The sequence below is a fragment of the Equus quagga genome, chromosome 12 (genome assembly GCF_021613505.1).
Source record: "Equus quagga isolate Etosha38 chromosome 12, UCLA_HA_Equagga_1.0, whole genome shotgun sequence".
Taxonomy (NCBI): Eukaryota; Metazoa; Chordata; class Mammalia; order Perissodactyla; family Equidae; genus Equus; species Equus quagga.
The window spans coordinates 81,850,950-81,864,160 of NC_060278.1; the positions used below are offsets into that span (position 1 = coordinate 81,850,950).

At 38.2% G+C, this 13,211-nt stretch overlaps 1 protein-coding gene across 3 annotated transcripts in view; it reads right to left on the reverse strand.

The window, feature by feature from the left end:
* Positions 1–13,211, reverse strand: part of PTPRA (protein tyrosine phosphatase receptor type A) — a 171,102-nt gene that overhangs the window by 97,932 nt on the left and 59,959 nt on the right. For 2 of the 3 annotated variants that reach the window (XM_046678498.1, XM_046678497.1), the window contains exon 2: positions 9,172–9,244. The exons of the other annotated variant lie outside the window; for it this stretch is intronic. In XM_046678498.1, the coding sequence (XP_046534454.1) occupies positions 9,172–9,198 (27 nt within the window). In that variant the 5' untranslated portion in view covers positions 9,199–9,244. The remainder of the gene's footprint in view (positions 1–9,171; positions 9,245–13,211) is intronic. 3 annotated transcript variants of the gene reach the window in all.

The window sequence follows — 13,211 nt, forward strand, 5'->3', positions numbered from 1 at the left end:
AAATAAAAACCTTTAAAAATAAATTAATTAATTAATTTAATTAAATTTAAAAACCTACACATAAGTATTCAATATTGTTGGTTAACGATGTTAATGAAAATTATAAAAATCTCTCAACCATCAACTTAAAAGTGAATAAAAAGCACATCTGTTACAGACTAAATGTTTGTGTCCCCCACGCCACTCAATTCATATGCTGAAGCTCTAATCCCCAGTATGATATTTGGAGATGGGGCCTTTGGGAGGTAACTGGGGTTAGATTAGATCACAAGCATGAGACCCTAATGATAGGATTAGTGGTTTTATAAGAAGAAAAAGAGATAACTCCCTCCTCCTTCTCTCTCTCTCTTACACATGCACCAAGGAAAGACCACATGAGGACACAGCGAGAAGTCTCATGTCTGCAACCCAAGGAGAAAGTTCTCACCAGACACAACCCCTGCTGACACATTGATCTTGGATTTCCAGTCTCTAGGACTACAAGAAATAAATTTCAGTTGTTTAAGCCACCCAGTCTGTGGTAATATCATGCATCTTTAGGTGATTTCATCATTGTGCAAACATCATAAGGTGTCCTTACACAAACCTAGGTGGTATAGCCTATTGCCCCTAGGCTACAAACATGTGCAGCACGTTACTGTACTGAATACTGTAGACAAATGTAACACAATGTTAAGTATTTGTGTATCTAAACATAGAAAAGGTATATAATGCAGTATGTATGTGTATATATATATATATATAAAATATATAAATGCAGTATAAAAGAAAAAGATGGTACACCTGTGTAGTGTACTTATCATGAATAGAGTTTGCAGGACTGGAAGTTGCTCTGGGTAAGTCAGTGAGTGAGTGGTGAGTGAATGGGAAGGCCTAGGACATTACTGTACACTACTGTAGACTTTACAGACACTGTAAACTTAGGCTACACTAAATTCATAAAAAATATTTTTCTTTCTTCAACAATTAACTTTAGCTTACTGTAACTTTTTTACTTTATAAACTTTTTCACTCTTGTATAATAACACAGCTTAAACTACACATTGTATAGCTGTACAAAAATATTTTATGTCCTGATTCTACACAACTGGCAGCACAGCAGGTTTGTTTACACTGGCATCACCATAAATACATGAGTAATGTGCTGCACTACGACATCATGATGGCTACGACATCACCAGGTGATAGGAATTTTTCAGCTCCATTATATAATCTTATGGGACCACCATCATATATGCGGTCCACTGTTGACTGATACATTGTTATGTGGCACATGACTCTATTTTGTTATGGTAGCTAGAGTGAACTAAGAAAATCTCCATTCCATAATTCCCTAATTACAAAAAAGTGTCATGCTGATTTGTGGATTATTCATACCATCTGGTTTTGCCATTCCTATCTCAGGCTGCCAACCACAGCTCAGAAGTGTCCACACTCGGGGCCTCAGTGCTGTGCAAAAAGCATTCTTCCTTTGCCAGTTTCTAGTACAATAGCCCAAGCTCCCTCTGGACAGATGGCTTTAGTGACAAGAAGACATCACCTCTCCCTCCTTCTCTGTAGAGCCTCTATTCTCTCTGTTTAGACAGGAAGAAGAGATTCTCTCATCCTTTCAAAGGCTAATCTCTGTGGCCTTGATCCCATTTGAGATTTTTTCCCCCAAAATAAGCCTTTCCTTCTGGCATCTTCAATCTTTCCCTCTCCAGTTCTCACCTCCCTCTGTTTACAAACAGGCATAGATGTTCCAAACAGATTTTTAAAAATGCAAACAAAATAATCTCCTCATTTAACCCCACAGCCCTCTCTTTTCCCTTCTTTCCTCATTCCACCAAGATGTACCTTGCTTTTATTTCCTCATTCCTACCTCTCCTTAACAACGTCATTATGTTCCTAACACCCTGACTCTCAACTCTACAAATAACTTCCTGATCAAATCCAATTTTTTTCCTCAATTTTCATTCTCCTTAACTTGCATTTGACACGTGATCGTTATCTCCTTTCTCAAAAGCATCTCAGTTTCCTGGTTTTCTTGACACAATGACTATTCAATTTTAGCTCCAATACCTTTTCTTCCTCCACCATTCACACGTTAACATTTTATTTGGGTTCTATTATGGGCCAAGCACTGCACTAAATGTTAGGGATGCAAGGAAGAAAAACACAAAGTCCTTATCTTGAAGTTCATGTATTCATTTTCCAGTTCATTCACTCAACAAACCTTCACTGAAAAGTCAGGCACTGTGCCAAGTGCTGGATTTAGAAAGCCAATTAATACCAGTCCTTGTCTTCAATGAACTCACGGCCCACAAGCAAACTTTTTTTTCATGTCCCCAACTTACACTATATACTCCTTGAGAACAAAATCCAAGTCTTCTACTTCACTCAGCAAATGCCCAATACACGTGACGAACAAAAGACTAACACTGCTTGGTTTACAAGCATACTAGTATATTTTTCATCATACACAAGAAATTGAGAAAGCAATTATTTCCTTAGAGAGGCAATAGGGTGGAGTAAAAGAAGCGTGGAATGTGGAGTCACACAAACTTACATTTGAATCTTAGCACTGACACTCCTATAGCTTAGAAAAGCTCTTGGTATTTAACTTTCGAGTTTTTATCTCCTCATCTTTAAAACAGCAATCTCTCCCACTACTATCAGAGGATTGCTGTATTATAAAATAATATATGTAATACACATGTAACTCTATCTCTATGTTATAATGTAAGCCCCCTATCACAACGTCTAGTACACAGCAGGCACTATCCAAGTTTCCCTCTTCACGAGTTCCTTATGTTTCTTTGTACTCACTAATCCTTTACTATGACCAAAATGACCATTTATTTGTATTCAATTTATACATTTCTTTGCCTTGATTTTTATGGCTCAGATCAAGCCCTTACCTTAATGTACACCTTCAAGATGAGGAACTCAAATACAACTCATTATTATAAAACTCAAATTCCTAAGACTTTACACAAACTTTTTCCCTAAGAAGTGTTCCACATGTTCCTTGAGACTTCAAACTTGCACAAGTAGTGATGAGGATGAAATCGGTAACAAATTTATATTAACAACAACAGCTCACTCTGTCTCTCATTTCCACAGCCACTATGGGATGTGGTGAGGGGTTGCGAGCTTATTGAGGGGTTCTTCTGCCATAAACTAGAAATCTTCTGACTTTAGGCAGCCTGGCTTGGGTTAGGTCGGGGTAGCCCCAAACTTTTAAGTAAATTTTCTTCAGTCAGTGCCTGCTTCACTACCAGCATTTCTAGGTCCTGAACCTCTCCTACTTCTGCACAAGGTACCTACCACTCTCCAGAGCCAGAGTCCACTCTATGAGTTCTCCAGGCTATGGCTTCCTCTACCTAGTTCCTCTCTTCCATCAATTCCCTATTTTTCACGAACCTTAAAATCCCTTACCTACAATGAGCCCTACTCCCATTTTCTCATTGTTAAACCTTTTTTATTCCTCCACTACCATTTCAATGAAGTGTTATAAGGGAGAAAACATGAATAAATGTTTTTAATCTGCCATCATGAACCAGAAGTCTGAAACTTGATTTTTTTTCGCCCTAAATTTTGGGTTTTTTTTTTGAGGAAGATTAGCCCTGAGCTAACTGCTGCCAATCCTCCTCTTTTCACTGAGGAGGACTGGCCCTGAGCTAAATCCATGCCCATCTTCCTCTACTTTATATGTGGGATGCCTGCTGCAGCATGGCTTACCAAGCGATTGGCACCCGGGATCCAAACTGGCAAAACCTCGGGCTGCTGAAGCTGAACTTAACCACCGCGCCACCAGGCCGGCCCCTTGCTCTAAAATATTTTATGGTCATTTTTTGATGTCAGTATATATAATCTTACCTCACACTCATTAATGACTACATAGTGTTCAAAAGCAGGGATGTACATTAAAAAATAAGAAAGAATGTGAGAAAAAATAAGAAAGAACATACAACAAGGGCTAAATAAAGCTGGAGAGATAAGAAGAACAAAATAAAGGAACTAATGCTGTGGTCAGGTGTTAACCCTCAGAGAGAAAAAAAAGAGTGTGAGAGGGAAGGTTTTATGAAAACAGTAAACACACTGACTCTATAAACCTGGAGCAGTTGATACATATTCCAGGGCAAAACCCTGCATTCTTTAAAGTGTAACAGCCAGCTGACAAGCCCAGCCTATGTATTTACAACTCTTACTCAACTAACTTTCATTCTTAAAAGTGAAAGAACAGGGGCCAGCCCCGTGGTCGAGTAGTTAGGTTCGTGCACTCCGCTTTGGTGGCCCGGGGTTTCACTGGTTCAAATCCTGGGCATGGACATGGCACCGCTCATCAAGCCATGCTGAGGTGGCATGCCACGTGCCACAACTACAAGGGCCCACAACTAAAAATACACAACTATGTACCAGGGGGCTTTGGGAGAAAAAGGATAAATAAAATCTTAAAAAAAAAAAAAAAGAAAGAAAGAACAGACAAGGATCACCACACAAAGATAAACAAGGAGGAAAAGAAAATGACTGAAGGAAAAAGGGAATATTCCAGGAAAAAAAATCAAACTTCAAAAAACTACTATCTTCAGAGAGAAAAACAGAATGCAATCTTTAAAAATCAGAAAACAAGAAACAGTTCTAGAAAATTTTTTAAGCAAACTGAAAAAAAATTCAACAGAAGGATTGAGAGATAAAGTCATGATAATTTCTCAGAAAAGAACCACAGTCAAAGAGTTCAAAAACAGGAGAGGAAGAACATTACATGATCAATCCAGAAGGCCTAATATCAAAAAGGGTTTCTGGCAGAAAGAAGCAGGAAAACGGAGGGGAGGATATTACCTAAGAAAGTAACATAGACAATTCATTACACACAAAAAAACATGAGTTTTCAGTTTAAAGGGGCCTACACCAAGTACACCATTATGGTATTCTAGAATATAGGGAATATAAAAGAGAAGCTTCCAGAGAAGGGAGAAAATAAATTTCCTACAGGAAACAAAATGAGACTAAATTTTTACTTCTCCTGAGCAACAATGGATTTGTCAGAGGAAACAGAGCAATGACTTCAAAGTTCTGAGGGAATATAATAATCTGCAACCTAGAATTCTATAACCAACCAAACCATCACTCAAACATGGGGGAATAACAGACATCAAAAAGAGTCAAACTTTATCTGCCATGTACTCTTTTTCTCATGAAGTTACTTGAGAATTAATTCCAGTATATTAAAAAAAAAATTAAGGAAAAAAAAAAGGAAGACTGAGATCTAAGATCAGTGGACTGGATCCAACTCAAAAATGCAGTAAGGAAAATCTCAAGAAAACAGCTGTGCACATAGCCTAAAACACAATTAGTACAAACTGGAGGAGGGTCTTGACACACTAGAATGTGTATGATTGAGAGCCTGGGGAAAAGAAAGCTAATAATAAAGACAGATAAGAAAAAATAAAATTAGAAACCCCAGGGAAAAAATTATAAAAGAAAGTCATAGTACAGGGGCTGGCCCCGTGGCCGAGTGGTTAAGTTCACATGCTCTGCTTTGGCGGCCCAGGGTTTCGCCGGTTCAGACCCTGGGCCGTGGACACGGCACCGCTCATCAAGCCATGCTGAGGCGGCGTCCCACATGTCACAACTAGAAGGACCCACAACTAAGAATATACAACTATGTACCAGGGGGATTTGGGGAGAAAAAGGAAAAATAAAATCTTAAAAAAAAACAGAAAGTCATGGTCCGAATATGAAATAAAGATATGACTGGAAGCAACTGATAGTTTCAAGAAGAGAAGTAACTTTTTCTTCATTTTCTCATTTGAACAGCCCAGTGTCCATGACATTGAACCTATAGAGAAAGAAATATAAACCCAGGAAACAATGTTTGGCCTGACAGTACATAGTATTTACTTACTATAATAATGTAAATATTGTTTACTGGCTTTCCAGTTTTATGGACAGACCATGAAAGGCCTGGTTGTGTTCTGAGGACAGAATGCAGAGGTTAACAATTCTGACAGGTTAAATTGAAAACTGTATCTGACAGAAAGGCAGGGTACTAATCTCATCTGACAAAGAGAGGGAGTCAAGAAATACTGTTCAAACTTAACACAACAAAAAACAAAGGTTCTGGAGCACTTCTGATAGTTAGAAAAGTAACCAACTTGTTATGGCTGATTTGTGTCCTCCCAAAAGTCCTAACACCCAGGACCTGTGAATGTGACCATAGGTAGAAATAGGGCTTCTGCCGATGACCGAGATGAGGTCATTAGGGTGGACCCTAATCCAATGACTGGTACAGTTATAAAAAGGGAAATTCAGACACAGAGGCAGACATAAATTTAGAGGGAAGATAATATGAAGACACAGGGAGAATGCCATTTATAAGCCAAGAAATGCCTGAAGCTATCAAAAGCCAGGTGAGAGGCAAAGAACAGACTCTCCCTTATTTTCCTCAGAAGGAAGAAACCCTGCCTTGCCAACACCTTGATTTCAGCTCTCTAGCCTCTGGAAACGTGGGACAATAAATTTCAGTTGTTTTAAGCCACTCAGTTTGTAGTCCTTTTTACAGCAACCCCAGGAAACTAATACTTAACAGAAGAACAAAACATAATGCAAGAATCAGATGGGGAGTGTGTGAGGTAAATCTTCATCTTTCATATTGCAGAAGCAGAAAATTGTGTTGATTTTTTTTAAAGGTTAAAAAAAGAAACAGCAACATAAATATATAATCTAGAATTATGGAGGTCATCAAAAAGTCTCAAAACAATTAAAGACTGTCTCAGCAGAGTTGGATAGGAATTGAAGAACACATTTATTTCAGGTTCTCTTGCAGTTTTCTTCTTTATAACTTTGTGTAAGCATATTACAACAAGAATTAGAATTTAAAAAACAAGTTATAGAACATCCATGGTATAATCTCACTTTTGAAAAAGAACTATGATAATCTAATTTTAAAAATGGACAAAGAACGTGAATAGACATTTCTCCAAAGAAGATATACTAATGGCCAATAAGCAAATGAAAATATGCTCAACATCACTAATCTTTAGGGCAATGCAGATCAAAACCACGAGACACCATTTTACACCCATTAGGATGGCTATTATCAATAAAACAGAAAATAACTGTTGGTGAGGATGTAGAAAAATTGGAACCTTTGTGCACTGCTCGTGGGAATGTAAAAATGGTGCAGCCACTGTGGAAAACAGCATGGTGGTTCCTCAAAAAATTAAACATAGAATTACTATCTGATCCAGCAATTCCACTTTTAATATATACCCAAAAGAATTGAAAGCAGGGATCTGAACAGATATCTATACACCAATATTCATAGTAGCATTATTCACAACAACGCAAAAGGTGGAGACAACCCAAACGTCCACTCAAAGATGAATGGATAAACAAATGTGGTATATACATACAACAGAATATTATTCAGCCTTAAAAACGAAAGAAATTCTGATACATGCTACAACATGGAAGAACCCTGAAGACACTATGCTAAGTAAAATAAGCCAAACACAAAAGGACAAATATTGTATGATTCCCTTTATACGTCAATAAGAAATTTTCACATATTGAGGTCTATGGAGTAACTATTCTGGTTTAAACCTGATTCGGCCTGAACCAAAGAAGCCTAACTTATGGCCTATCAAAGATACACTGTACATATGCTTTAACTGTTAAAGTAAAGAATGCATTAAACATTATCTCAAAGTAAAAGAATGCACTCTTTGAAGATAAGAATGCATACTTCCTTTCCTATGATGCCAGTGTCAGACTCCAGAAGATAAGTTTCCTTTCTTGGACATCAAAGTCATGTTGACCTGCTAATCTGTAGCTAAATACCTCTTTGAAACTTTGATGAATATGTATCCTGGGCATGTCTGATGTTATGTTCTTTGTTCTAAAAACGTATAAACCATGCTTCTCTGGAATGCCTTCCTGGGCTAGTAGTCCTCAGCTTGGCTCAAGTAAAACTCATCTTACCCCTCTTATCTATAGGATGGGTATTGGTTATTTGCATCGACAATGTGGTACCTAGAGTAGTCAAATTCAGAGAAACAGAAAGTAGAACAGTGGCTGCTAGGGGTTCAGGGGAGGGTGAATGGCGAGTTAGTGTCTAAGGGGTAGAGTTTCAGTTGGGGAAGATGAAAAAGTTCTAGAGAGAGTTGGTAGTGATGGATGCACAACAATGTGAATGGACTTAATGCCAACTAATTGCACACTTAAAAGTGATTAAAATGGTAAATTTTATGTTATGTATATTTTACCACAAGATAAAACAAACACATTAACACGTAAAAGCTTTTCAGTGCTGCTCTCTCATACCTCCTCCTCCCACCTCCTGTCAGAGCAACCATTAGTCTGACTTCTATCATCATATCTTCTGGTAATTGAACTACATCTAATTTTTTTTGTCTGGCTTCTTTGCTTCAACCTTGTACCTGTGAGATTCATCCATGTTGCTGTATGGTAGTTTGTTCCTTTCTATAACTGACTAGAATTCCATTGTATGAATATACCACTATTTATCTATTCATCTATTTTTGAACACTTGACTATTTCTAATATTTTTGTCTATCATAAATAAAGCTACAGTGAACATTTATATGCAAGTCTTTGTGTAGACATACAGTTTCATTTCTCAAGGGTAAATACCTGGGAGTGGAATTGCTGGGTCATTGGATATATGTATTTTTAGCTCTGTAGAAGATACCCACAAGTTTTCCAAAGCTGTAGTGCTGGTTTGCACTACCACTTAAAACTTAAAGCAATGGGAAAGCTGAATACAAATCTGTTTTTCCTTTATAATACAAGTTATTTAATGCTACATAGACTGAGTATTGCATTCTTTGAATCTCTCAGTGCATCAGTTCTTCAACAAGGATGCATATCAGGATCGCCTGTGCTCTACTCATAGAAACTTTAATTCAACAAGGACAGTATGGCAGGGCACAGACTTGGGTCTTTTTTTAAAAAAGTTTTTTAAGTGATTCTGATTGATGACCAAGCTGAGAACCACTGCCTTAAACAATGATAATTATAACACTTTTAATCATAAAAAAATAAACTACTCCTATAGCTTGGAAATAAATGGAATAGGAGAGAACTTGACTTTATGTTTATTTTGTGAGGACACTAACTTGGGTGACAAAGCCTCCTTGCAAGCTCTGGTTTTATTTCTCGTACCTTAGTTATTTGAACTGCATCATCCATCACCACTCATCGGAATTCCATAAATATCTTTTTTCAATTGTACCACCTGCAACCAAAGGATAAAACCTTTACAAAGATAGAAGAGCTCTATTTAAACACCACGGATTGTTCCCAGTAGAGGAGCACACTCAACAAGATGTCACACAGAGCTGTACTGAAGATTCCAGGAGCCACAGGACAAAGCTCCATCTTAAGTAGTTAGTTCAGATCACTGAAGAGCTCCTGAGAACCAAATTCAATGAGCAATTAGGTATTTCCAGTGGAGGCAGGATAAAGCACTTCTCCCTTATCTTGGATTAGTCCCACCAGGGGACATCTGGCAACATCTGACACTAGTTTTGATAGTCATACAAGTCATAAATCTACACGAGAGCCCTCTCATAACAAAGAATTATCCCCAAATGCCAAGGTTGAAAAACCCTGCATTGGTCAAAGACCCAGCTTCAGGTCTAAGCTCTGCAACGCATTAGCTAAGTGACCCAGGCCACATCTATTAACATATTTAGGCCTCAGATTTTTCTCTTGGAAAAAGGGTATAGTCTGAATTTAATATTCTCTCCCATTCTAGTTCTTAAAATACTAAAATAATCAAATTTATATTGAAATAATATCTGTTTACGCATAAACAATGGGCCAGACATCATACTGAGTGTTTTTATGTGTTCTACCTCATTTAACCCTCAAAACTGCCCTATAAGGTAGATGCTATCTTTAGTCTTGTTATTCACATGAACAAAGTGATGCACAGAGACTTGTCTAAGGTCACAAAGTGGTAAACAGCAGGGCCAGGATTTGAACGTGGTCATTCTGATTCTGGTGCCCTCATTATCATCATTATCTTCTCCATTCTTTTGGACGGAGGAATGAGTTGAAATTCACAGCTCACTAAACACTATACAGGACTGTAGCTCAGAAATGAAGAGACACCATTTTTCAGCTACAAATGACCCAAGCTTAAGAAAAGATCTGAAGCTGTTGAAAACCTGATGACACAGGTTGCTTATACCTTGCACTGACACTGTAAAAGGCCTTTCAACATGAAGGACCTTAAGAATGTTCACACTTTTCAATCTATTTTACTTCTGGGAATCTATTCAAAGAAAACAATCCTAAAGAAAACAATCCTAAATACAGTAAAGAACTTCATACAAAGATAGCATTGCTGTATTTTTATTAATATGGAAAATTTAGAGTCGTAGGAAATGGATATATAAAGTAAGCACTGTTACAATATTATGTATCCATTTAAAAAGTTTATGAAGACTACAAAATAACTCACTTATGATAAACAGAAAAAGCAGGACACATTTTTTTTATATTTCTTATTGTGTTAAAATATACATAATGAAAAACTTATCACCTTAACCATTTTTAGGTGTACAGTTCAGCAGTATTAATTACATTCACATTGTTGTGCAACCATCACCACCACCATCCATCTTCATAAGTCTTTTCATCTTGTAAAAGTGAAACTCTATACCTATTAAACAATAACTCTCCATTCTCCTCTACCCCAAGCCCCTGACAACCCACCATTCTACTTTCTGTCTCTATGATTCTAACTACGCTGAGTACTCCATATAAGTAGAATCATACAGTATTTGTCTTTTTGTGACTGGCTTATTTCACTTAGCATAGTGCCCACAAAGTTCACCCATGTTGTAGCATATCGCAGAATTCCCTTCCTTTTTAAGGCTGAATGATATTCTACTGTATGTATATACCACATTTTGCTTATCCATTCCTCTGTCGATGGACTTTTGGGTTGTTTCCACATTTTAACTATTATGAATAATGCTACTATAAACACTGATGCACAAATAGCTCTTCAAGATCTTGCTTTCAATTTTTTTGGGTACATACCAAGAAGTGGAATTGCTGGATCACATGGTAATTCTATGTTTAATTTTTTGAGGAACCTCCACACTGTTTTCCACCACAGCTATACTATTTTACATTCCCACCAACAGTCCACAGGGTTCTAACTTCTCCAGATCCTCACCAACACTTGTTTTGTGTTTTTTTGATAGTAGCCATCCTAATGGGTGTAAGCAGGACAGAACATTTTATGTCATGGCAGACACAAAGATATACTGCTCAGATCCCTTCAAGAAAGGACTTGCTGCCCAGCTACAAGAGATGTGGTTAGCTGACAGCTTCCTGCTGTTAGTTCCTTTAGAATCCACCTCAGCTTTCAAGCTGAGGGCACCCTTCCCTCAGGACTGCCCCAGACAATGACTAGGCAATGTGGTGGTACAATGGCCTAGCCATTTCCATCCAGTGAGGTACCCCTCTATCAGGCAATCTGGGCTGCCAGAGACTTTGTCAGGTGTGCACTGCAGTCTAATGGCTTCCCATGCCCAATCCACTCCTTTCCCTTTTTCTTCACAGGCATCGCTCCCCAATAAGCCCTCTTCTCTCCTACTCCACCTCAATCTGCTTTCCGGAGAACGCAACTGGCACATATATTAAGTGTATTTACACTGATGTAGAAACAAAAACCACTGGGGAAAAGAAAGACTCCCAATAAAAACCCTCAAAATGTTAACAATGGTGGGATCTCTGTACCATCCCTGCATTATTTAACTATTTGCTACTACTTGTACATAATAAAAACATTAAAAGAAGACTTTATGCTAGACTTTGCTCCTAATTTTTTTTTTTTTTTTAAAGATTGGCCCTGAGCTAAGGATCCGTTGTCAATCTTTTCTTTTTCTTCTTCTCCCCAAAGCCTCCCAGTACATAGTTGTATATTCTAGCTGGAGGTCCTTCTAGTTCTACTATGTGGGACACCACCTCAGCATGGCTTGATGAATGGTGCTAGGTCTCCACCCAGGATCTGAACTGGTGACACTCTGGGCCACCGATGCACAGCATGCAAACTTGACTACTCAGCTACAGGGCCAGCTCCCTAAAGAAATATTCTAATGGCAAAATGAAGTGGTATTTTTTGTATACTATGTGCCCAAATTCACCCAGGGGTGAATCATAACCAAACCACTGGTGTTCTCAAAAGAAGCACATGCTCAGGTACTAAGGAACTAAAAGATCAGGCAGTGGACTTTAAGACATTTCATAAGCTCAGCTTCTTCATTTATTTAATTACAAGTTGTACTAGTTTAAACTAAAGGCTTTTAGAAGTCTGTTATGGAGCCTGTTCAGTTCACCATCCTGTCCTCACAGATGAGATCAATGCCTCCGACAGGATGACAGTGACAGGGTGAGCAAAGAACAGTTGTTGGCCTTGTTTCTAAATCCGATGTCCATTTCTTTCCAGCTATACTGGTAATGTGTCCAAACGTAGGAAGCACAGTTGCATACAATTCCAAAAAAGGCTAAAATATTAAGATTATTCTAAGAACTATTCAAAATCTAGCTCTTTCTGTGAAAACTGAATGGTAGCAACTGATATTGTCATTTCAGGCAGTTTCCTTTCTGAGTACTGACTCCCTTAGTACATAAATAGGCTCAAGGCTGTATCATCTTAAAAAAAACCTCTCTTAAACAAACTACAGCTCCAATGCCTTCCCATCCCAGCTATCACTCTCTCCTATTTCCCTCCCTCCCAGTCTTCTCAATAGTTCACACTGAGTGTTCTCTCCTCCCCTAACCTCAAATCCTTTGACATACCCCTCTCTTAGTATCCATAGGAACTGCTCTTGATAGAGTCAACAATGATCTAGAAAGGGGAGTTCCCAATACTTATTTACTCCACCAAACTGCAGGATCTGACCACTCCCACAATTCCCATCATTACTCAATCAGCATTTCTTCTCAGTAGATCTAGAACAGCCCCTTAAATGTTGGATCCATCCTCAACCTTCTCATTCTACACCAGTAGTTCCCAAAGCTGGCTGCACATTAGAATCCGTAGGGGAACTTTTTAAATATCCCGCCATCCCAGCTCAAGTACATCATAATCTCAGGGGTCAGGGGTAGGAAGTGTGCCTGGCAGTGTTTGTTTGGGGGTTTTTGGTTGTTTTCAAGCACCCCAGATGATACCAATGTGCAGC